Raw genomic sequence first — 26,727 nt, 5'->3', positions numbered from 1 at the left:
ATTATATATATATATATTATATAATAGTGAAATAAATAGTAAATGAGTGGCCCAGGCACTTTCCCCCCTGCGGGGCGGGTTTGTCAAGAGTCCGCTGACGGGTTGTGTTGACTTTACTGCGCTGCACAGCTGTTTCTCCTTTATCTCAGCATCTGCGGGGGGTGGGGAGGAAAGTGGAAATAAAGAAGAGAAAGAGATGGCCATGTTGTGTTTGTGTTTCTATGTATGTGTGTGCGTTTGTGTCTGTGTGTGTGTTTGTGTGTTTTTGTACGTGATATTGTGTTAGTATGCTGTTGTGTTTGTTTGTGTGCTTGCGTTTGTGTGTGTGTTTGTTTGTGCCATGGGCTGTCTGCTCCACTTCTGCGGCTCCTTCAATAGCAGTCATATTTCTGACAGCCAAGCATTGTGTGTGTGGCTTTTTTCTAGAGGTGAGTGTGTCGAGACTGCAGACGTGATCCTCTGCAGCTCGAGACACAGATAAAGCCCCCCCTGGCCCGCGGTTCAGCGCCCTACTCACGTCTACAGAGGCTTTCTGAGAAATGACAAGGGAGAGCGAGAGAGACGGTGGGAAGAACAGAAAGAAAAAAACCAAAAAAAAAAAAAAAAGCTTTAGTGTTCAATCTGGTTCAATTCTCATCCGCGGACGAACCACAATAATCGCAAGCTCATGGCCTGCAGCCGAGACGCAGGGATTTCCCTCTCACTGCTCCTTTACTTTCTGCTGAGTCTTCTTTCGACCGATACAGGCCAGCCCTCAGCTGTAGGAATCACAGGCGCTGGTTTTATTCCTGTTCTGAGCGGATGATTAATAGTGAACTCGGTGTTTGTTTAACTGCTCGAAATTAGCATTGTGGTTTGTTTATCTCTCCCACAGACCTCCTTTATAACTAGTGGCTCTTGGGAACCAGAATGACTACTGATGGTGCTGACACAAGGAAATGCCCCAGAAGCCCCCGGCCCCAGAAAAGGATGCGTGGGATTTGTGAACTGGGATGTTTATTGCATGTTAAGAAGCACACTAGTCCCTTGTACAAACAAACAAGCCCCACAGAACCCAATTCACACTCAGCGCCTCGTAGAGACATACAGACAATCCCCCCTTGTGCTTTTCTGTTCAGAGTAGCTTTTTACCTTTTTATTCCCAGTGTCCTGACTACACCACCTGCATGATCCTCTGTGCTTTTAAATGCTGCGTTGCTTTCCATTAATTAAAAAAACAACAACTCCACACCAATTCCATCGAGGATGGCCAACTTGAGAGACACCTGGTCTGGGGTGGCCCGCAGCAGCACCGGACAAGTTTTTACAACCTTGGGAAAACCACGAAGAAACTAGATTTCGAAAAGCAAACAGACAAGCTCTGTGGAGCACTTTAAAATAACTGGCAGCACTTCCGAAGTCTTCCTCAATGCTTCGCCCACTAAAATCATTTCAGCACTTAAAACAAGAGGCACTACTTTCATTGGCAGCCAAAGAGACAGAATCGGCTCTGGGGGATCAATTCCCCTAACACGTTCACCTCTACATCTATAAATCTGTCTAGCTATAACACCAGCACTCTTCTACCTCAGAGTTATGAGGTTAATGCTCTTAATGGTCTAAATTGGGATTAGCGAGCTCGAGAACCGTTCTGCAGTCGAGCGTGTGGCAGAGTCCCCCACTCCGTTTCCGGACCCCGCTACTGGCTCCGGTGTTTGAGGAGGGCATCCACAGCCGCCGCCAGGTCGTCCACGTATCCGTCCGCCCTCACCGAGGGGTGCTGCTCATCGCTGGGCCTGGGCAGGAAACAGGGAGGCAACCCGGGATAAAGTTACACCATTTAACAGCTGATTAAAGCACAGTGAAGAAACAGCTGTTAAATGCTGGTGCACTGGAAGAGTGGGGTGACAAAGCACAAAAAAATGAGTCTATCCTAAAGAAGCTGCAAAACAGATTCATGCACAATATTCCCCTGGTAAAGTCAGTGGGGGGGTGGCTGTATCCTCCCCGGGGGGCCACGGTGCGGAGCAGCAGATCGAGCCCCTTCTCAAGAATCCGGCTTTTAAAGGAAGATGTTAAGGAAGCTGAGGTTATGCATGAAGTCATCCTTCTATAAATGGATGAAACATTCAAACACCAAAAGCTGACTAATATCTTGTGCTTTTCTTTCTTTTTCCCCTCTTCTTCTTGAGCAACTTGTTTAATTTTAGCTCTGGCTTCTTAAACTCTCGAAGTGCTTCTGCATTCGACTGTGCCAACTAATTAACTCACTGGGCCCGTTTCGAGTCAGTCCACCTCTATCTGACTGGTTCTGTCCTCCGATAAAGATTTCCCTCAGATTCCCAAGTTCACAACCGATTCTTTCACCTCCTGATGTGTTGTGGATCAAACCAGGAAGTGCAAATGTTTTAAAACCGCACAATATCAGAAGAACAGAGTAGAGACATGCATCTAAACTGTGTGCATCTATTGGCACATATTTCTGGAACGATGACGAGTGTGTTAGTTTATCACAAGAGATGCATGACTATCACTGCGCACTATGTGTACATTCTCACTCCCTCCCAGAGGGACGGGAAACAAGAAGCCTTCGCTCGGACAGATTCGACAAGCTTGAGGTTTGCCGGTCAAGTGTGTGTCTTCACATCTGGAGTCGGAGCGCTTAGATTAAGGACTGCACAAGAACACCAGGAGTCGACTCCCTCCCCCAGCTCTCCGAGACAACCACAACACTGCAGGGAAAATAACATCCACTGTATCCGTGGGCAGGCTGGTTTCATGGGCTGCTGTGTGAACTGGTGTCTAGGTGGTTTCTGTACCAGCGGCCTCATCGCCTACTGAGAATATGTTGTGCCCATTAAATATGGCAATACAGAGCAAATAATCGCTCAAAGCTTTAAAAAAATAAGACTGTTTTACGGTGTCTCAGGGAAGCAGGCGGGTCCTTCTTACACCGAGATCATGCCACCTCCCCCATCTCTCCCCCACTTCCCCTCCCTACGTGCTACAGGGGCACAAGAGATACTCATCTCATACTCATGCGGATTGTATTTAGCCTATGACCTTTGACACAGAAATTACCCCTCCCTGCAGGGTTTGCCCATGAAAACAGAACCGGGCAGAAGTAAATTCATCCCCTCAGCTCTCACAGCCCAGCGATGTCTGAGAGATGCCCGTACAGGACATGAACTGTTGGAACTTCTGCAATTCAACATGCTCTTATTCTGAAAACGAACACAGCTTTACTTTTGTTACCTAAATATGGACACAACACACAAGAGTAAATGTCTGCCGGGGGGGCGGGAAGCAGCGGCCAACGACACCAGAGAGCAACACGGCTACAGGGTGCGTCACGTCAGCACGCAGCACCGCAACAATCATGCGCCGTGTTCTTGTGCAAGAAAAAAGTGCTTCTAGATTAATTTTTGTCTTTTTAAGAAAAGAAGAAGAAGAAAAACTAGGCTAGGGAAGTGAGCCCTTGTTTATACTCGTCTGTCAGCTCCTTCCATGGAGACGCAGGGAGCCAAGCACTGGGGGTGGAAAGTTATGTCTCCCTCAGTCTGTTATTCCATCAGCCTTCCCATGATCCTTCAGTGTTCAGTGCGTCACCTACACTGGTTACTACACTGATGAGGGAGGGGCGTAATGGCCGGTCTGCCCAGCTGTGTCATACAGATGTCAGACGCATCAAATTGGAGACCCTGTCTGTGAGGCCACTGAATTAACCTTGATTTTACCCAGCACCCAAACAACAACAAATTAGCATCTTTCATTGTTAGGTATAGACTTTGTTTGGTCAGTAGGGCTACTGAGAAAGAGGAAGGACATTACGTGTCTTGGCATTCTCAGACCCTGATGGCACAACAGGAAAAAACAAGCTGACCACGGCAAAATGCAGAGAGAGAATGTATAGTGTGGGATTTCACATCCGCCAAACTTTCGACTTTTCTCCAATTCATCTCAATAGAGATACTACAGCATACCATAGCAACCCACCCAAAAACAAAAACAACAAAATGACATCATGAAGATATGACTGGAAATGAGATTCAAAAAAAAAAACGTATCTACTTGAAAGTGGGCCAACCAAAATTAGGCACATTTCTGCTTCTCTGGTTACAGTTTACCTGTGCCTGTACCAATTATGAAACTCGTGAAAATATTAATAAAAACTGGACAAACAGGCTTCAGATTACTGCAACCTCAAATAATCATAATAATTGTGTTGTTTTCCCAGCTGAATATTATTGTAGTACTAAAGGAGGAGAGGAGCTACACAAACCCCTTAAAGTTTTTAATGGAGAATCAAGAACAACAACCTAAAGCTTCTACTTCCACTCACTCTGCAGTGCAGCCCTGAGTTCGTGTCATGAGCAGGATGTTACTGCACCATCTGCTGGCTGGCTGTCCTTGCAGACACGTTCCCTTCCCACACACACAAAACAAAATCACACTCTCACACACAAACACACGCATCTTCCACACGCCAGATTCTGCTCGTCGGTGTGAGAAGACCACCAGGAACAGGACTCTGGCGAATCTCACATCCCATCACAGCCACGAATAGCTGGCCCCCAGTGTTTTTACTTTGTGATGTATTAATTTAAATCAGCAGGCCAGTTAACCCCAGAGCAGACCTCCTCTCTGTCAGCTTCATCAGCCTGTCCCACTCCTCCCCAAACCCTGAAGACCAGAGACAGACATTAGTGATGTCCGGTCACCGAGAGTCACCAGTTTATCCCAGGTGGCGTCCACTGATCCGTTCACACAACAAATAGTTTTGACCTACAGTCCCCGTCTATTCAATGAAGTTCTGGGCTTTGTTATCAGGTGCAGAATTCAAACAAGGTCTCATATGGTCAGCCAATCACACGCCTCCAACCAATGCACTCCTCGTCAGCCAATACGAGTATCGAACTTGAATGCATAAGCCGAGCACATGTGTATGTAGTTCAGTGACTAAGAAGGGAGTTGTAAACAGTTAACAGTCTGATACACTGAGAGACACAGCTCCACATCACCGCAGTTTACTTACAGCTGGACTGCTCTGTTTCATAACCACCTCCTGGGACCCCCAGAGCGGGAGAAGCTGGACCACGACAGTCATGTTTAAAAACAACCAATAAACAAAAACGTTGCTCACATGACAGATTGTGTTCATGTCAGCTAAATAAACAAGATGCCAAACCGCAGTGCGTGCACTGACCCGCGCATTCTGGCACAAGCCGTGAGACGCAATCGAACAGATCTGCGGGAAAAAAAAAACTCCACTTAAATAAAACCAACCCAAAAAAAGGACACAGGGAATGCATGAAGTAATCATTACACAAAACAAACACAAAAACGCTTTATCAGTACCAAATTAACAAGAAGTCCACTGATTTCCTGGTGAATCAGCGCTGGCAGTAACCTGGACCTGCCGGTGGCTTGTTTGTTCTGTGATGCCGGCGGAGGGAGCACGGGGGAACGCAGTGCAGGAACGAAAACGGATTGTTCTGTACTGTTCTACTGTAGCGAAACCCCCCAGAGACCCAAAAACCTGCATCGCATCCAGCTCTCTCTGCTGATAATTGTAATCTAAACCTACGTACAGCGAATATAATATTCCTCCTGCTCACGGCCGGGACAAAGGTATCCCACGGTGCTCAGTGCCCTGCCAAGTCCTGGCACTATCACCGCAGTTTATCTCCCTGATTTTGCAATGGAAATTTAGTTTTTAAAAGCAGCACCTCTACACCCATGATCACCAGCAGTAATGCAGTAAAGGCCTGGCTTTTGGCAGCGCAGTGAAGTTTCCTCCCTGCATCTGCTTTTCATAAGAGCCATCGTCAAACACCCCTCCTACTGGGACCATATCATTGGTTCTGTATAGAGTATAATGTGCAGAACGAGATTGAAACATTAGCTTTAGCATATAGATATTCCTCTCTTAATCAGATACAGGTACCCCCTCGGCCTTTCGAACCCCGCTTCTATAAACAATAAACCGCCTGCGTACGCTAGGTGTCTGAATCACAAATTAAATTAAATCCTCTTCGGCATCAAAGTGATGATCTAGCAGCCACAACTGACAAATTGCTCCCAGGCCAAATACAAAATCCTCACTTCTTTTCCAACTTCGTATCGTACAGATGATTGTATTTCATCAACGCGTGGCTGGGGTTTGTCATTATCGGGCTTTCATGTCTGTATTTACGGCCATCTCTTGTTTTGATCCAACCCACATTTTATAGGTCTAATAGGAGACGTTCTCCTCCCTGCGAGTTTGTGGTCTGGGGCGACGATCTTCTCGCTGCGCTGCGTCAGGGCTCGGATAAATACGAATGTGTTCTCAATTGACTTATCTGGATGAATAAAGGTTCTTGAGTGATTAACGATGTTTTACAATCCAGGGAGAAAAGGCTGCAATTACTTTAAGCTGCTGTTGCTGTTTTTATCATCCCCCTCTTCCCATTCCTCACTGGGCCGTGTGTGAATAAAAACAAGGAAGCAATTAAAAAAAAAAGTGCAAAGTGGAATAATACAGCAGCTGCAGCTCGAAAAAGGCTGTCTGTTCACCTCGGAGGAATAGGATGTTTGTGTCCTGGACCCGTTTCTTGGTTTCACGTGTTGTAATCGGGACTTCGATGGACAAAAGGCCCTCCAGGCCCAATCATTGACAATACTCCTGTGTGGTGAGAGAGAGAGAGCAGTGCTGGGGGGTGGCTGACTGTGAAATCCAGCCCTACTGAAGAGGCTATTCTCTTCTAAGAGACGGGACAAACCTTATTGCTTTCTCTTCGGTTTCATGTACTCTCTTCCTTCTTCCGCACTGAGTAATGGATTACATCTCGACACACGCAGAGATGATCCACACTCTTGATCATCAGGATATTTTGAATTTTGAAGCGACGGGGGAACATGTGCAATCAGAGAAACACAAAACGCACACCTGCCGTCTGCTCTGGCCTGTGGCGGAGGGCTGAGCCAGCGCTGGTGGGACAGGGACAACCATTTTCATTTAATTTTGGTATTTTTCGTGAGCCTATATGAGGCCCACACCAGTGTTTGCCATCCCTTCTCCTGCTATTGGGAAAAGACTCTGAGCAATGAAAGGAGAGTGAGAGAGAGAGAGACACCTGCTCACTGGCGTGTCAGTGTCTCTCTCTCTCTCACTCTCCTTTCATTGCTCAGAGAATGGAAAGTACCAATGGCTGAGGCAACTTAGGGGACAAAGCCGGCATATTGTCAAGCCTTCGAAATGAGGGAATTAGTTGCGTTGCTGTGGAAAGGGCTTGTCAATAATTAAGGCACATGTTAGCTGCCTGACAGTGTCCGTCACACCCCCAGGCCCTGACAGAGACCTGGTTCAAGCCACAATACTGCCCCTGATTTCAGCTGCGCTCCCACAGCCGGCATCGAAACCCACGAGGGTCCCCCCTCCTGATTAAAAGCTCCAGGTTAATCCACAGTCCTCATAACAGACTGGGTCCCAGACCAGCATCAGTCCTGGGAGTCAGGCAGCGCTCAGAGCGAAACTATTAAAATCAGCAGGCCGAACGTGCCAGAAACAGAAGGCGACCGAAGAGACACGATGTTCTCTTCCACTCTGAATTATTTACAACGGGTGTCTAAACATTGAAGGGGACAGGAGCACCAAAGCCAAGAGCCTCACGTGATGACGTTCACAGCCTGCTTATGCTGGCCTGGTGAGAGTGAGAAGTGCTCCTGACCAAACAAAGCTGCAGTCTGGCTCCGTGCTGCGGGGACACCGTGGGGGCTGTCAGGGGTTAACCATGATTCCCTAGTTCTGGCCTGGCGTGCCGAACATGGTTCACTCTACTGCTGCAGTTTCCGTGCCCATATACCACACACTGTACACAAAACACAGCTTTTATGGCACCAAAGAGAGGACCGCATTGCGTCTATCATGAGACGATAAGACAGGCCGGTTACCAACTTCCTAACAAGGAGGTCTTCTCTTATCGCCACGCATCCCTGCGTCATTCAAACCACAGATAGTGGAGATCTTGTGCAACAGGAAATCGAAGTCTTTCTCCTTCTGACTTATATCAATAATTTCTGATAAAGTACAGCAGGTTATTAGTGAATAAACCGCAGGAACTGATGTCAAACACGGCGAGCTCCGACAGATGTTGTGAGCGATGCAAACATATCCAAAAAACAGTTCATTGTTAATTTGAATACCATGCATTCCAGTTCTCCTGTTTTAATCTATCCCCAGTGCAGGCAAGGACACTAGGTGCACATTACTTAGCAAAATAAATAAAAGGAACGACAGATTACACCACTAATTTTCCCTCGTTTCCCTCCCTTCTCTCTCAGCACAGCAGATCAAGGCCAAGAGACGCTACGAGACGTGAAACAAAGCAACAGCGGAGGACCAGCAGCCCCCTGTCGGGGTGTTTACTTTATCTGTCTGCTCGCTATGACCGAAACAAAAGATGGCTTCACCACACAATGTCTCTCCTGTTATTTTTGGTGCGTTGGAGCTCATTAAGAAGGAAGGACTGGCAACAAAAGAAAGTATGTGGTTCCCGTTTCATTTCAAAGGGCCGGTTCAGCACATTGCAGAACCCCCCCAGGGCTGCTCTCAGAGGATCTTCAGGGCGGGGCGGGGAACGCCAAAACAAGACACATTATTACTCAGCCCTACAGTTTGTGAAGCAATAGGCTGGGCTGTGTGTGTTACGGTTCCCATGGGTGCTAATTTATATATATAAGAAAAGGAGCACTAATTAAAAATCTTCAAAACTACATTAAATAGACTAGCAAGTCTCCTGAAAAAAGTCTGAAACAATTAGTGTTATTGTGATTAATTTATGACTATTATTTAATTTCAGAAGCATTCATCTTCATCATTTAGCACTGTTACGGTCTGTGATTTGTATTTATTTTTTGTTTACTTTGTTAAAAGGTATAATCTGAAGGGGGAGTGGCACAACAAAGTGGGCGGAGCTGCCAGGACCCCCTGAACACACTCCCGCAGCTATTGGTCAGCTGGTCCCCCTGCAGTGACATTTGTTTACTCTTTAGCTTAATGATCTTTCCTTCCTCGTGTGCCTCGGAGACAAAGACTTTTGTTTTCGACTCCATTAATACGACTGGCCCGCCTGCCAGGAAACCCCCACTTATCCAAGCTCTTGAGGCCGAGGGAGCCGGAGCCGAGCGATTAGGGTTTTACACGTGCGCAGCGATGGGCTCCTCGGCAGGAGGAGGGCCGGTGACACGAGGAAAAGGTTGACTGACCTCTGTCCAGACCCCAGGGTCAGCCACAGTGGGGCTGACAGCACGTCTCCCCTGTGGCTCTCACACGTGGAAGAGCAAACCACACCAAATAATGTCCGCCACCACTCCAATCAACACACCCAAACGACACCAGGCACCAACACCGTGCCTCCAAAGACTGGCTTCCTGCCTCCGGGCCTTGCAGTTTCGTTTACCCAGGGCGCTAGAAAAAACAGAATTACAGGGATTACTTAATTCCTCTCTGGAGGTTAAAGAAGAGGATGTAAAACAAAAGAAGGGATCTTTTATTTTCTTTTTCATTTCAATCTAAATACAGAAAGAGGAACAGGATACTGGAGTAGAGGCACAAGTGCTCGGCTTCAAACAGATGAGCCAAACCAGTCTGTCGGTAACTGGAGAAGTCTCAAGTGTGAACCTCTCCGATGCTTACTGCCACGCTACCCCTACAGTGAGGGCCCCATGTCTGCTGTGCACCCCCCACGATCAGCAGCATTACTTCGGGCAGGGCAGCTCTCCGCAGCCGAGCTCTAGGAGCTCCTGAAATCCAGCATTCTCTAATCAGCTCGAGTCCTCGTGTTTTTGTTGGGTAATTGCGCGTGGTGCTTTCAGGTTCACCGTCTGTGCAAACCCAGTGGCACGGCAATCAGGCCCCCGCCGGCACTGCGCGCCACTGCAGAGATCCTCCCCGTGCCCGGAGCCAGACGCTGGCTTCAAAGCCGGGCCTTCGCACTGCCGCATTTGGCGCTGCCTTGGAGATAAGACATCGGGACCCAGGCGTGTCAATAAAACCACACGGGCCGCTCTGAGAACATTCCCAAGGAAGTCGCTCATTACGTCCAAGAGAGCCAAGTGGACGAACATGCTGTTCCCTCCAACTGGCTCTAGTATCTGCTGTAAATATTTACTGTACTGTGCACGTGGGATCCCAGGCTGGGGTGAATGCTTGATTTTTATTAAATCAATATCAATATATTGATGTAATTAAAGGTGATTTAAAGTGACAAATATTGGAGTGTTGAGGCCCTCTCTTTTGTTTTCTTTGTTCTATAAATTAATGGATCACACACACGTATACAGAAGCAGAATTTTATACACACACACACATATATAAACACCCACATATACACACCATAACCAAGTTCTTATCCCATTGACATCCATTTCTTGTAATGAAAAGTCTGAATGTTTACTGAACTGTTTCAGGTCCACTTTTTTGAGAGTAATAAGACGGAATTAAAAAAATATCTGCTCTGCAATTAGAGTGGATTACGCTGCCATCTCGCCCGGGCCCACCTTTAATAAAAGATCATAATCTCCGGCTTGCCTCCCACTTAAATAAATATATAAACGTCCATGTCCAGAAACGGACGTTCATCAGACAAGGGTTAATGAATGGGGTGAAAAGTGTACATTTTCACCGTGGTATCGAGCAAACAAAGGGAAAACTAGATTTGAGTCCGGATAATGAAATTGGTAGTTTCTGATAATGAGAAAGTTCAATTGAAGCTCATTATGAATGAGACGCAAATGGCTTTTAAAGTCTAGCTATTTGAAATGAAAACAGTAGCAGGTTTGGCCAATTTTCTTCTCCCCCGATACTATCTGAACTCTTTTTATTTTTCTTATTATTATAACTTGTAGAGTCCTCTTTTAACCATCCGATTGCTAGTTTCCTGGAAAGCAGGAGTTCAAAGACTTAAACTGTCAGCTTTATTAACGTGGACGGTGCCATTCAGACACCAGATTTCAGAAGAAGCCACCCACGTCATATGGTGTGAAAACGAGGGCTGTGATGAATCGTTAAGTCCGGGTAACGAGCGGTCACCTGACAGCACTGTTGATGGGACGGGCAGACTGGCATGGTTAGGAGAGGAGACTAGCAGCCCAGCAACTGCTCTCTACAACAGCACAGTTGTCAAATGAAGATACAAAGTTCAACTTATCACACGTGAGCAATCAGTACGGAGTCAACTTACCCCTCCATAGTGATGTCACCCTTGATACAAACTGGCATACTTTACACACACACACAGGTATGAAACTGTGGAAAGAACACAACTTAAAAACAGTCACGTTTCAAACAGAGCCAACCAAGCTGCTGTCATAATGGGATGATCTCATATTTGTATAACCTACTGCTTCTCAAGCCAGCAGTGAAGAATCGCAGCGCTGGCACCTCCGAACCAACCTGCGCCTGCACCGCGTCACACCTGAGCCAGAAACAACAAACACAGCCCAGCCTTATCAACGGCACGGCAGCTGCCTTGCGTTGTCAGGTGGGTGCAGCCAGGAACTGCTGGAACTGCTCAGGACTTTTGTGCACGAGCTTAATTATTGTTATGGAGAGAAAGACTATATTAAAGGCATTAGATTGTGGCTTTGGACAAATCCATGTCAACACAATGCAACCCGAGTACCGTGTGTGATGGTTCCCTATCAGCGATCGTGCGACCTCAGTGGAGCGACACATGCCGTACCGCACACAGCTTTGGCAACGTTACAATGTTGGTGATATAATGGCTGAATTACAGTTTTAAAGTCCTGTGTGATTAATTGTGTGCAGTGTTTCTGCATGGAGAAATGAGCAACAGAGAAATGTCTTCTAGGACTCCAACACGACTCGATTTCTCCTGCAGGCATCACTGTGGTCTCTTTTAAAACCTCTCTCTCTCTCTCATTGTTTTGCTGACTGACTTTAGGCCCAATTATGTCCTCTTAAGTGACTATTACTGCAAAAGTTATTCTGCTGCTCAAAGTTCATCCTCTGCCAAAGCTACATTAATCTGCCCTTTGTGTTCGCAAAAGCAACGCCTCTCTACTCAATGATAAAAGAATACGGGGAGAAGAGGCTTAATTCAATTAACTCAGCTGTTACCACTCAAGATCAATCACCCATTCCTGCCAGGACAGTCTGACGGGACTTCATTTTAGCTTTGGATAAGTTTGCTCTGCTCAAAGAAATTGCATAATATTTTAATAGATAAGTCTTGAAAGTGAAATATGCTTCTGTAGCACAAACCATTGCACTCCCAGAGTCTACACAAATACAGTCATTTTTGATTTATTTAATAATATGTGCCGTTAGCATTTGAATATATTGATGTTAAAATAACAATATCACTCCACTCCATGTGATGTGTGCGCCATTCCCGAAGGAATAATAAAGAAAAGCCGGAGAGAGGGAGACTCGGTGACCTTTGACCTGCCACAGAGAACAGGGGCAGCAGGCAGGCTGATTCTGGAGTTAGTGCGCCATCTAGTGGCACAACTGTTCACCCATTTTCTCGTGGAAAGATTTTATGAGTAAAAGTTCAGGGCCGAATTTGGCACATATGGTCGTTATTTAAAAGAGGAAATGCCTCCGTTCTTCATGTGCCAGCGTCTCTGCCACCGAGGGGGGTGTCAGGTCATCGCGGGTCTCTGAGGTTTGCCTCCATGCGTGACGATTAAAGGGTTAAAGGAACATAGAGGCTGACACCTTTCAAAATCCGACTACTAGGGCAACACGGGTGGAAAGATAGACAGGGAGACACGCAGGTAGTGATACACAGATTCAGGCGCAGGCAGGGAGTCACACTCAGAGACAGGACAGACAGGCAGGCAGAGAGAACAGACAGGACAGACAGAGAGAGAAAGACAGAGACATAGAGAGAGACAGGACAGGGAGACAGGCAGACAAACAGACAGGACAGATAGAGAGAGACAGGATACACAGGACAGACATGCAGAGAGAACAGACAGGACAGACAGAGAGAAAGACAGAGACAGGACAGGAAGACAGGCAGGCAGGCAAACAGAGAGGACAGACAGAGAGAGAGACAGGCGGAGACAGACAGCGCTCTGACCTGTATTTCCCCGTCCTCACTTGCAGGGCCCTCATGCCGCAGCGCTGCGCCCCGCCCACATCATTCACCAGGTCGTCCCCGATCATCAGGGCCTGTCGGGGGATGAGAGAGAGCTCAGCGGGCCGTCGCTCAGCGGCACTAACTCAGCGCCGCTGTCACAGGGAGCTGATCTCTCTATATTAAACACAACCGCGCTGGCAGCTGGGGAATTGGATGTGGGTCTACGCACCGTGTTTGTACTGCGGTGCATTCGCTGCACCTCAAATTCAGTCGCTGCTCCCAACAAGGGGGTGGCAGTGAGGGGCAAGAAAAACTATTACCCCACCCCCCGAGCACGGGACATCTCAGACTGAATGAGTTTCGGACTGTCCCTCTCTCTGAACTGTGGGGTAAAGACCTTGATTAATCCCCTCAGCCCTGTGTGTGACTTGTCACGGTGAACGAGTGGCATTTATGGGTCATAACAGAGCAGAGCACACACACACACATAAGCACACTCAACCACACACACACACACACACACAACCATGCACGCACACAAACACAAATACACACACTCAACCATGCACATACATACATACACTCACACACACACACACACACATACATACTCGCTTTCACACAATGCACACACACTCACGCACACACTCTCTCTCCCACACACACACACACACTCACAGACACATCCTGATCCTACCCCTACCAACAAAATAAAAAGGCGACCTCTGTTTCATGTATGTATGTATGTATGCAAGTATATGTAGTGTGTGTGTGTGTGTGTGTATGTATGTATTTCGGCCGTTGCCTCTCGATCTCCACAGACAGCTGAGCGCGGCGCGAGGAGCCGGGCTGCACATGGGCAGTGAAGCCTGCAGAAGCCATCCTGCGCCGCGGGCAGATGGAGGCCCCAGAGGGACCGCGCTGATTTACTATCAGTGAAGGGCAATAATCACCAAAGGAGGAGCAATTATTCCCAAATCATTTAGGATTTAAAAAATCATTGGTTAGAAGATGAAGGTCAGTAGGTGCCTTGTCATGGCGAATAAAAACGGCCAGCCATCGAGAGCGCGTTTAACTTCCCTCTTGAAGGGAAGGACGGGCAGAAATGGGCTCTTAATCTGGGGCTGACAGCACACGTCAGAAAATAAAATAAAAAATAATAATAATGAAAAAAAAATGAAAGGTTTGACCGGGATTGAAAATAAGGTCAGTTTTTTTTTTTTGACAACCCGGCAGCGTTTTCTCTCCTCGTCTTCATTTCTGAAGGTTGAAACGATGCGACGGCACCGGCCTGGCACTCAGTCCGACACGACCGCTGTAGATCTGTCTTTAGCTGTTGAAATTCACCAGGACTGGGCTGCCGGGCGGCTTGTCTGGTTAAAGAGGCCCCTGAGGGTGTTTGGGTCAATGGAGAACAGACTTTGCCACTCGCCCGTGGTGGCAGGGAGTCCACAGTGGGACCCTTCCACCCGCCGACTACGCACCTCAGCCGGGCCCGTCCCCGTTTGGACGCCATCAGAAAGCGTTTGGCGCCGGGGCGTTGCGGTCAATCTGTGCGATCCAGAGGGTTTGGCGATTCGAACCAACCTTTGAATAAAACAAGACATCGACTGTCTCTAAAGGCAACACTTGCCCGGGAAAGGATTAGCGCCGCGTCGAGATCAATCTGCTCTCGGGTCGGTTCCGTCGCTCAGGAGAAGAGTCCCATCAGCAACGTGTGAAGGGTTACATTAGCAATCTGTTATTCCAAACCCACCGAGGGCAGACAGAGATGGAGCCGGGCCTCTGGGAGCGCCGCGCCGCGGTAACAGGACAGGCCCGCGCCGCGAGAAGAACAATTAGGGGCTGAATGAGAGAGCGGCGTCAGGGGAACAGGCTGATGAAGACTTTATTGATTAGAGCAGCTCCACTGATCTAACGCTCAGTATAGCAATTACATAATTACAGCCGGGGCGGGATGCCAAAACCTTCAGCGTATAACATAACATAACGTAAGGATAAACACAGAACGGCTACTTTAGAAAAGCACACGGGAAAGGGCAGAGTTTAATTGGGGACACATTAAGACACTTCTTTTTTTTTTTTTTAGGTGTTTGGGTTGATAACGGGCTCTGTATGGAAATTGATATTGTGTTTTTATGTGCAATATCGAAAACAAAACATAAAAACCACAACATTTTTTCCTTTTCTTTACAAAAGTGTGTTTTCTGTTCACCATGAACCCTTTTGCTACCTCCTGAACTCCAAAATAAAAACTTCAAGAAACCCAGAAGGGTCCCGGGACAGCCTACTCACACAAGTCCCCCCCTCACACACACACACAGCCACACCCCGTGGTGCTCTCTCTCACCTCGTGCGGCTCCAGGCCCATGTCTGCCAACACGCTCTTGAAGAACATCTGGGCCGGCTTCCCCACCACCTCGGCCTCCACGTCACAAGCAAACTGAAAAACACACAGCGGTGTGGGTGGGGGGGGATCAGGGCAGAACGAGAGCCACGGCCCCTCCACACCAGACTCGCTCTCGTCAGTGAGTCTCATCAATTAATCAAACATCTCCTCCCACTGTGTCTGACTGACACTCTCATCCAAAGCCAGCTCACAAGGGGCGGTTTGGAAGCTTCCTCTCGTTCTTTACACACGTTGTATGCCAAAACATCACAGAAAACTTGGGTTCGACAAGTGAAACAACATGCAAACATACCAGCCCCCCGCCCACACACACCCTGCCCCCCACAGCTCCCCCAGAGCAACCGTCACTCCTCTTGAATATATCAGTGCATTCGCTGCATACACACCTCCAGGGCCTTCATAAAGACGCCAACATCCAGCTTCAGCCCATCGGTCTCTTTATAGTAGCGTCTGAGGGGGACAGGAGAGGGTTAACAGCCAAGAACAAACCAAAATACGGGACATCATTGACAGAGTGAAGATTTTACTTGAATGGTGAGGGGTCGGACACTCGGCAAGGAAAACAGATCAAAGCAATTTAATGGTTCCCGAGAGTTAAAAAAATAACTAGAAGACGAGCACATAGAAGATGGGAGGATGAAATGATGCACTTTGCAGGAAAAGAGAAGCTGTATATCGAAGCAAGTGGAGACATCTTGGGGAGCCTTTATCCAGCAGGGGATCGACACAGGCTGATGATGATGGTGATGATGATAAACATTTAACATTTTCTTGTGAGAAACATGTCCGAGAGAGAGAGTCTGGAAGTGTATGTGTCTGGCACTCATCTACCACTAACATAAAAAAGCACAGCCTCACTGGTAAATATCACAGATCTCGCAGATCCGACTGCATTTCTGGAGAATTAAGCCTGAGCCGCTTTCGACGTTTCGTTCTTATCTTGATGCCACAGATACCCAGCGCCCGCGAGAGCGAGAGCGCGGGCGGGGGGGAGGTCAGGGGATTAGGCCCACACTACAGTTGTCTTAATTCTATTTTTATGGGTCATCTTGCTCCACATTTTGTCGCGGCCAGGGTCGTGGTCCCATTATTCAGCCGTGGATCTGCTCTGCGCCCCCCACCCTGACCTCTGCAGAAACACCCATTAACCTCCTGTCGGCGCGGAGTGAACAGCGTCTCTCTCGACCGACACGGAGAAAGTTATGTTGTCGATTCTCCAGCAGATGCCGATTGTAAATCTCTCCATTTCCTCACATCTCAGCAGTACACACTGCTCTGCTGCTGGTCCTCAACAGTCCAGTGCAAACCGAGCCATTGGGTTTGATATTCACTGTCTCGGCTTACTGTTGGTGCCCCCCCACCAACCCCCACGACTCCCATCTCCCCTCTAGACCTGGGAGGAACTGGCACTATTTTACAACTGTTTGTAGGACTGTGTCAATGGTTGTGTACTTACGGGACATAGAGGAAACATCTGAAAACATCTAAACGCTGTCAGATATCACAACAGTCCCGTTTCCAGTTTGCAAGACCTGCCACTTGTGTATATTCGCTCCCTGAGACGGTGCTCCATGAATTGTGAAGTGTGAGCCCTGTGCTTGCGGTCACTCTCACCCCCGTCCCAACGAGAAGAGCGCCGGCTTCTCCAGCCCCATGAGAACCCGGAAGGCGTCGTTGAGGTTCTTGTAGGAGAAGTTATCGGCCGCGTCTCCGATCACCACGCAGTTCGGGTTCGACTTGTCCAGCTTGTCAAACTCCGGCAAAACACCTGTGGTGAAGACAGCGGGGGATGAAGGCAGTCACTCATTCACTGTACGAACACAAAGCAGTCCCATTCATCCATCGAGAGTAAAGAATAATAACTGACCTGAAGGTGAGAAGCTACACTGAGTTCAGGTAGGACAGTAGTTTAGTCTGTGTGTCAGTGTGTCTCAGAGTGACTTTGTGTGTCTTAGAGCATCATCTTAGTGTCTCTGGCAATGTCTGAAGTCTGTCTCTGTGTCTTAGAGTGTCTCAGATCTGTCTTAGTGCTTCCCCCACCCGCTGTCCCTCCGCGTCTCACCGTCGTGTACCAGCAGGTGTGGTCTCAGGCCGCGCTCCTGGAGGATGGCGAGGGCTGCGGGTGGCGGGGAGAAGACCTCGCTGACGGAGATGTCGAAGCCGAGCCGCCGCAGCTTGGCCACGAAGCTCTCCCGGGTGGCCTGCGTCTCGTTGGTGCAGAACCGCAGCTTCAGGTCCGAGGCCCGGATCCTGCACGGCGGCAGCAACAGGCCAAGACCGAGACCCATTATTACATCACACCCAACACTAATCAAAAATCGTTTGCTCTACAGAGCGTAATATACTATACAATTTTTCTAAGCATGAAGACTCTTTCCTTCTTCACGATAGCTAAACTGAAATACCACCCTGATTCTACGCAAGCAATTATCATTTTGTCATTTTGCCATTTTGTCAGGTGTCTACTTACACATGTTTGGCACGTTCCATGTTCTGCGATGGTTTAACCTATAGAAAACTATCTGTGAATGCGTCTCATTAATAACGTGCATGAGCTGTCTGCAATGTTTGCTTTTAATAACTAGGGGAAAGCAATTGAGTCACATAAGGGCGGAAACGGCACCGCACAAAAGATGACATTCAACATAAAAACCTAAAGAAACAATCGAAACTAATGTAGCCTAAAGTAAGATTCATCGCCGGGGTTTCGGCTTTGTACATCCGTTTGTCCCTCCCACCGACGTCCCCCCTCGCCAGCAACAACAATGATTAATCCTTTCCTCACTATTTATATTTTCTAATTGTAATTAGTATGAATTATCAATTACGGTTAGTGGTTAATTGCCCTTCATAAAGAGAGCTCTCCCGGTTTAAATTGGACCATTAATATAATGTAACTAATAGCACTTGCCTTTACATTACAAATACATCTTCATTGTTCGGGGCAGTGAATGTGATCGTGGCTCGTAATTTAATGAAGCAATTGAGTGAAGAAGTGCAGAGGGAGTCAAGGGAGTAATTATTGTTAATGAATTATGATGTGACCTTCTCAGAACAATGAGCAATTAATGCTACAATTGAGTGACAGTTCGTCACATCTGCTCCTGTTCACACAAGACTTCTGCGCCAGTGAAGACGGCTGAACTTTCTGCTGTGCTCGGGCATATGGCAAGGACCAGCGTTAGTTTACAGCATTCAGGAAGCAATCCTGTTAAGGGTCTCGTGCTTGTGAGAGGGGCCGAAACAATGTAGGGACAAACGAGTGTTCCTAACGGGGGGAACAAAATAAGTCATGAGGGGCCACTTATAGGACAGGTCTCAGTCTGCACCAGCGTCTCTACAAAACCACAGAGAGGTTCCTCTGTATTCATGCATGGCACAAATAATAAAAGCCAATCCACTAAAACTGAGCTAAGCATGCAGATTACTGCGTAAGGATGACAGATTATGATTACTGCCCTTTCAATCGATCTTATTCAACAGGACAGGAAGTGGAAGAATCACCCCCTCGCAATGATTCGGTGGGTCGTTCGGAAGCACCTAACCCGAACCACCGGAGCGCGGACGTTGCTCAGGAGATAACGACTTTTCTATCCTTCCCAGTCAGCAAGTTACACGGAGCCGGTATTCAAATCCCATCCTGCTGCTCCGGCCGACTGACAGCCCGGCCAATGAGGTGTAGCAGCGGCGTATCGGCGGCCGTGGACAGTTGGAAACACCTGACAAGAAGCATGAATATTTGTGGGCTTTAAACACGACAGAGGCCAATACAAATTGAGCCTTTGCTCCTCGCGCTGTCATCGTTACACGCCGTTAAAAAACAAAAGGCCCTGGACGGAGATCGATCGCAGCAGTCTGCCACACCCCCCTGGTCTCTGTAAAACAACACTCTCGCGCCGCATTACCGAACAGCGCCGTGAACTGACCTTTACCTCGTGTCGACAGGACGGGGCTGTGAGTGGCAGTGTCCCTCAGTGTAATTACCCTGCTTCAGATGAGCCGCTCCCTTACAAATCACCGCGAACTTTACACATCTGCTGGCTGTCAGCATCTGCCAGGTTCACTCACCCGCACATAATGAAAAACTCTCATTATTGTTCCAGAACAGGTAGAGGCTTAGGACAATTACTGGGCACCGCGGCTGACCTTGCGAGGGCCTAGAAACCATCTCGCCGAGGCAGGCGGCCAGACGGCGCAGAAAAGACGCCCACCGAGTCACAGCCCCCCGGGCCACCGCTCAGAAAACATGTGCACGGGCCGGGCTCATGGTGACAGCGGTTGCCGCGCTCTCATATGGAAGCCAAACTCCACTGTTCACTCGCATCCCAGAGAAAAAGGGTAGTTTTTCCACGGTGAAACTCAAAATTGAATATGGTGTTGTTATAAATTGCGTTGCTGATTTCAACGGACAACATATCCGATAACACTCGCCTCGTCTGCTTGAGAAGAAATTGGTTACTGAAGGAATTTGCAGCTTCGGGGCCTGCTGGGCTCACAAGGGGTTGTCGGTTCTTATAACCTCACCCCCAAGCCTCATGTGGCGAGTACATTTGTTGCCTTTAAGGGCAGCAATTAGCATTGAAATATTTGGCCACTGATTAACCATGCCTTGAAAAGGTGGAGTGTGCTTGACTAATGAGCAGTTTGGGACTTCCTACAGTACAAAGACAACAAGCAACGATCTGCAATGCCCAATTCCTGGCGCAAGAAACTTGTTTTTAGAACCAAACAATCAGATCCATGCCTATCCGGACCCACCCCCAAAAAAATGTATACAGTTATATGGGTATTTTAACTACAAAGTACTTTGTGGGGGTGCTGTAATAATGCTTCTGACTGTATACAGCAGTGTCATGTAGTTCAGAGCATATTATGACAAAGCAGGACGGGCACAATCCCTGACCACCTTCCGTCGATTTCTCAACACACACATGTTCAGACCGTACCTGTAATGCAGCAGCCTGACCTCCTGGGACGCTCAGCACTGTTGCTATTGCACTTATATGCTCCTGCCTTCTCATGTATTGTCAACAGTCCTATCATTTTACTGCAACTTCTCCTGTGCCCCCCCCACCCCAAACACAAACACTCGACCAAACATAACCATTTATAGTGAAATAGCTGGAGCTTATGCTAAAACAGGGACATGTTAATCTAAACGCACTCATTGGCGGTGCCTTTGTTCGTAATCCAATTCAGTCGAGTTCAGTGGGGTTTTACAAACAAAGATAGTTTCCTCTGAAGTCTCCTCTACTGACTGTTGTGAAGAGCGCTGGGAACTATCTGACACAAGTCCAACTCGGCAATGCTGTCCTGTATTTTCTGAAGGAACGCAGACTGCACAACTCATATCAGATGAGGGCAAAAGACACCGAACTCCACGGCTGAGGTTTCCTTTCTCACATCTCTTGTACACACTGAATGACTGTTGTGTGTGTGTGTGTGTGTGTGTGTTTGGGGAGGGGTAACAAAGAAGCACAGTGCTTTGCCTGTAGAAAGCGGCTCCATTATAAGCCTGCTGCTATTAAGACAAATTATCTAAGGCTTTGCAAACTCCAGCGGTTTCCCACCGGTGCCCGGATTGCTTTATTAGCCGGAGATGCTGAAAGTGTGTCGTCGGCCAGCGGGAGTCTTGCTGTGCGGCCCTGTGATCTTCAGGCCCTCAGACCCGGGAGCTCATTCATCCCGACACAGACTGCCCAGCTGCTGTAATGCCCCTCTGGTGTCTCCTACCTGCCCTCCTTTTGTTGTGCAGCCCCGCTCTGTGTTTAGGCTTTTGCAAACAGATGTCCCTGCGCTGCGCCTCTCACAGGATGTCATAAACCTCCAGCGTGCTCGAGCCATTGATATGGATCTTGGGCTAATGGCCGTGCTAGCAGCATACAGATGTAAATGTAGATAAACAGGACCCTCGCTGGGGACGGTCTAGTGATGTTTGACCATGTTGCGCCTTGTAACATGCCACGTCCAGCTGCTGAACACAATTGCCCACAATGGCCGGCCTCATGCTGAAGCTAAATCACCGGCTGCCATAAAAACAGGACCGATGAGGAAACTGCATGATCCCAGGCCTCTGTGTGACAATTTAACAGCCTGTTAACTAGATTTCATACCTTGAAGAGATGGGGTCTCTGTTTTTTGGGATGCCACCACTTATTAAAACGAAGTAGTTAGGTCCACTTTAGGCATACGGCAGTATACTCAGAATGGACTTACAGTGAGGGAAAAAAGTATTTGATCCCCTGCTGATTTTGTACGTTTGCCCACTGAAAAAGAAATGATCAGTCTATAATTTTAATGGTAGGTGTATTTTAACAGTGAGAGAAAGAATAACAACAAAAAAATCCAGAAAAACGCATTTCAAAAAAGTTATAAATTGATTTGCATGTTAATGAGGGAAATAAGTATTTGATCCCCTATCAATCTGCAAGATTTCTGGCTCCCAGGTGTCTTTTATACAGGTAACGAGCTGAGACTCTCTTAAAGGGAGTGCTCCTAATCTCAGCTCGTTACCTGTATAAAAGACACCTGTCCACAGAAGCAATCAATCAATCAGATTCCAAACTCTCCACCATGGCCAAGACCAAAGAGCTGTCCAAGGATGTCAGGGACAAGACTGTAGACCTACACAAGGCTGGAATGGGCTACAAGACCAAGCAGTAAGAAGTGACAACAGTTGGTGCGATTATTCGCAAATGGAAGAAACACAAAATAACTGTCAGTCTCCCTCGGTCTGGGGCTCCATGCAAGATCTCACCTCGTGGAGTTTCAGTGATCATGAGAACGGTGAGGAATCAGCCTAGAACTACACGGGAGGATCTTGTTAATGATCTCAAGGCAGCTGGGACCATAGTCACCAAGAAAACAATTGGTAACACACTACGCTGTGAAGGACTGAAATCCTGCAGCGCCCGCAAGGTCCCCCTGCTCAAGAAAGCACATGTACAGGCCCGTCTGAAGTTTGCCAATGAACATCTGAATGATCCAGAGGAGAACTGGGTGAAAGTGTTGTGGTCAGATGAGACCAAAATCGAGCTCTTTGGCATCAACTCAACTCGCCTTGTTTGGAGGAGGAGGAATGACCCCAAGAACACCATCCCCACCGTCAAACATGGAGGTGGAAACATTCTGCTTTGGGGGTGTTTTTCTGCTAAGGGGACAGGACAACTGCACCGCATCAAAGGGACGATGGATAGGGCCATGTACCGTCAAATCTTGGGTGAGAACCTCCTTCCCTCAGCCAGGGCATTGAAAATGGGTCGTGGATGGTATTCCAGCATGACAATGACCCAAAACACACAGCCAAGACAACAAAGGAGTGGCTCAAGAAGAAGCACATTAAGGTCCTGGAGTGGCCTAGCCAGTCTCCAGACCTTAATCCCATAGAAAATCTGTGGAGGGAGATGAAGGTTCGAGTTGCCAAACATCAGCCTCGAAACCTTAATGACTTGGAGAGGATCTACAAAGAGGAGTGGGACAAAATCCCTCCTGAGATGTGTGCAAACCTGGTGGCCAACTACAAGAAACGTCTGACCTCTGTGATTGCCAACAAGGGTTTTGCCACCAAGTACTAAGTCGAAGGGGTCAAATACTTATTTCCCTCATTAACATGCAAATCAATGTATAACTTTTTTGAAATGCGTTTTTCTGGATATTTTTTTTGTTATTCTGTCTCTCACTGTTAAAATACACTCACCTAAAGGATTATTAGGAACACCTGTTCAATTTCTCATTAATGCAATTATCTAACCAACCAATCACATGGCAGTTGCTTCAATGCATTTAGGGGTGTGGTCCTGGTCAAGACAATCTCCTGAACTCCAAACTGAATGTCTGAATGGGAAAGAAAGGTGATTTAAGCAATTTTGAGCGTGGCATGGTTGTTGGTGCCAGACGGGCCGGTCTGAGTATTTCACAATCTGCTCAGTTACTGGGATTTTCACGCACAACCATTTCTAGGGTTTACAAAGAATGGTGTGAAAAGGGAAAAACATCCAGTATGCGGCAGTCCTGTGGGCGAAAATGCCTTGTTGATGCTAGAGGTCAGAGGAGAATGGGCCGACTGATTCAAGCTGATAGAAGAGCAACTTTGACTGAAATAACCACTCGTTACAACCGAGGTATGCAGCAAAGCATTTGTGAAGCCACAACACATACAACCTTGAGGCGGATGGGCTACAACAGCAGAAGACCCCACCGGGTACCACTCATCTCCACTACAAATAGGAAAAAGAGGCTACAATTTGCACAAGCTCACCAAAATTGGACAGTTGAAGACTGGAAAAATGTTGCCTGGTCTGATGAGTCTCGATTTCTGTTGAGACATTCACATGGTAGAGTCAGAATTTGGCGTAAACAGAATGAGAACATGGATCCATCATGCCTTGTTACCACTGTGCAGGCTGGTGGTGGTGGTGTAATGGTGTGGGGGATGTTTTCTTGGCACACTTTAGGCCCCTTAGTGCCAATTGGGCATCGTTTAAATGCCACGGCCTACCTGAGCATTGTTTCTGACCATGTCCATCCCTTTATGACCACCATGTACCCATCCTCTGATGGCTACTTCCAGCAGGATAATGCACCATGTCACAAAGGTCGAATCATTTCAAATTGGTTTCTTGAACATGACAATGAGTTCACTGTACTAAACTGGCCCCCACAGTCACCAGATCTCAACCCAATAGAGCATCTTTGGGATGTGGTGGAACGGGAGCTTCGTGCCCTGGATGTGCATCCCACAAATCTCCATCAACTGCAAGATGCTATCCTATCAATATGGGCCAACATTTCTAAAGAATGCTTTCAGCACCTTGTTGAATCAATGCCACGTAGAATTAAGGCAGTTCTGAAGGCGAAAGGGGGTCAAACACAGTATTAGTATGGTGTTCCTTATAATCATTTAGGTGAGTGTACACCTGCCATTAAAATGATAGACTGATCATTTCTTTGTCAGAGGGCAAACGTACAAAATCAGCAGGGGATCAAATACTTTTTTCCCTCACTGTACATACACTTACATTTGTACCAAACTGTACTTCCTTTTTCGTTAGTGATGCATATTAAATTATTTTGGTTTTTGATCCAGGATGACTTACTAAATCACCTCAGAATGAGTCCAGGCACAACAGACTAAGACTGTCTATGAAATGGGCTGATATGAAGCAGCAGCCACTCCCTCTCTGAAATGCACCTGCCCTTTAGTGTGCACAACAAAAACACATGTTTAGGCACTGAAACTGTTTCATGCGCTCCTTTAGTTGTTCAGCTGTTTATGGTTGGTGATTGCTTTTTTACTTTTGTGATTTGCACTTCAGGGCCACCGTACACAACAGAATAATACAATACTGTATAATTATTGTCACGGGCTGACTGTTTTAAAACACTATGCCTACACAAACAAACAAAAAGTTTGGTTTGGTGTGAAACTGCATCAAGTGTTTTTCATGCATTAACAACAACACATTTATTTGAAGTTTACTTGTGTACAATCAATTTCTTACGTCGCCTCCCAGCGTGCAACGCGACACGCCCCGTCTGCACTGTGGCGCAGATGTGCGCAGATCTGCCCGGATCCCCCAATGGGAGCGGTGGGATGCTGCAGATCTGCGTAAATCTGCGCCACAGAAACGCCACCTGTTTCAAACTGTGGACACACAAAACACTTTCAAGAGGCAGACAGTGTCCCTCACCTTTTAACGGCCTCTACAGAGCCAGCAATGGGCGCCCCGTCTCCTTCCCCGCTGTCGTACAAAACGCCACACATGTCGAGCACAACCCCTTTCAGGTCGTCAACACAAGCCACCCAGTCAGTCTCGGCCATTACCGCAGCGGAGACACTGCAGCCTGGCCAGCGCGGTGTCTTCTGGGAACCGTAGTCTCGACAAAGCGCTGTCTGCTGGGAACCACAGTCTGGATAAAGCGGTGTCTGCCGGGAAACGTAGTTTTGATTTTCCTCTTCCCAGGAAAAGTGAGCTTAACAGTTTCTATCAATCTTAAATGTTGATACTTTTGTTTCATTTAGGTCATATTAATTCAAGCTTGTACAAGTTATTACTATAAAAAGAGAGAGTAAATTTAAACCAAATGTTATAATCACTATCATTATACAAGAATAATATTGAGTTTAAATGACTATAAACTGGCAAATAAATAAATCAGCAGCATTATTGAGCACAATGAGACAAGAGAATACGAAAAAGCTCTGTATTCCTCTTTTAAATAGATAAATGAATGAATGAATACATAAATTCCTCTCATCTTAGCTGTTATCTGAGTGAGAGATAGGGTGTAAAGGGGCTGAAATGTATTCCATATCTATCAATGATTTAAACACACGGGTGTAGGTTTGCTGTTCCTACACGGTTAAATCGCGGTCCATTAAAGACACATTGTGTAACAGAGGCTCAAATCCCCCGCACAGAGCAGGGACTCGGACCCGGCGCCTCCTGCGCTGATAGCATCTCCTGTGAAACACATCAAACGGGCCCAGCGACGGAGCAGGTTATTTAAAACGACACCGCTAACAGGGTGATGGCTCAGCTGCCTTCCCCGACACTCGGCATTGTCTTGGCCCGCGTTATCTGCCCCGGACACCCGCTGTGAATATTGATCCGCACATCAGCTGCCAGCATCAGGACCACCTTCCAGCGCAGCGGCGGGACAGGCGCACTGGGCTGCATCCTGATGGCGCCGCGGAGAGAAAGCGCGCATATTGTGAGCTATAAGTGTGGAAGTGTGGCCAGCACGTTTCAATGTGTACAATGTGGTTTACCAAATATATACTGTATGTCCTAAACATGCGGCTCCCACACTGCGTTGCTTACCACACTTTTCAGTAAAGTGCAGTGTGGCGCAGCCCGTGGTAAAAGTGTGCTAAAGTGTGTGGTGTACTGTAGCAAAAACACGGTACAGTGTGTAGTGTATTATACTGTGGTAAACGCATGGTGGAGTAGAGTGTGGTATACAGTGGCAGAAACACAGTAATGTGTGTGGTGTACTGTACTGTGGTAAACACACAGTAAAGTGTAGTAGATGTAGTGTAGAGGTGCACTTTGAATTCTGGACCTCTGTTTAAGAGTCCACAGTAGTAACTAATACAGTCTGTACTGACACTAAACTGCATCAGAACTGAGAGAATGAATCGCACAAGCCTGTGTTTGTAATTATAATGAAATAACCATCAAATAGTACCTCTGTGTTTCACTATAAAGTAATGCTTATCCTCCACTCCATCTCCTGCGACAG

General features: G+C 47.3%; 1 protein-coding gene across 1 annotated transcript; it reads right to left on the bottom strand.

The window, feature by feature from the left end:
* Positions 1-979: 979 nt before the first annotated feature.
* Positions 980-25,339, bottom strand: lhpp (phospholysine phosphohistidine inorganic pyrophosphate phosphatase). The gene is made up of 7 exons (XM_066693465.1): positions 25,173-25,339; positions 17,546-17,733; positions 17,098-17,251; positions 15,870-15,933; positions 15,424-15,516; positions 13,074-13,165; positions 980-1,775 (listed from the first exon to the last, which is right to left on the bottom strand). The coding sequence occupies exons 1-7, from the start codon at positions 25,301-25,303 to the stop codon at positions 1,679-1,681; spliced, it is 819 nt and encodes a 272-aa protein (XP_066549562.1). The 5' UTR covers positions 25,304-25,339; the 3' UTR covers positions 980-1,678.
* Positions 25,340-26,727: the final 1,388 nt, after the last annotated feature.

This window comes from Amia ocellicauda, chromosome 20, assembly GCF_036373705.1.
Source record: "Amia ocellicauda isolate fAmiCal2 chromosome 20, fAmiCal2.hap1, whole genome shotgun sequence".
In the NCBI taxonomy this organism is placed as follows: domain Eukaryota; kingdom Metazoa; phylum Chordata; class Actinopteri; order Amiiformes; family Amiidae; genus Amia; species Amia ocellicauda.
Note: the sequence above shows the minus strand (reverse complement) of the source record. Positions and strands in the feature narration are given on the sequence as shown.

Excerpts from the sequence above, each read along its gene's own strand:
- lhpp (XM_066693465.1), bottom strand. The coding sequence starts at position 25,303 with ATGGCCGAGACTGACTGGGTGGCTTGTGTTGACGACCTGAAAGGGGTT. Across the intron at positions 17,734-25,172 it reads TCTGTAGAGGCCGTTAAAAG|GATCCGGGCCTCGGACCTGA; the intron begins GTGAGGGACACT and ends GCCGCCGTGCAG. Across the intron at positions 1,776-13,073 it reads GTGAGGACGGGGAAATACAG|GCCCAGCGATGAGCAGCACC; the intron begins GTCAGAGCGCTG and ends TTTCCTGCCCAG.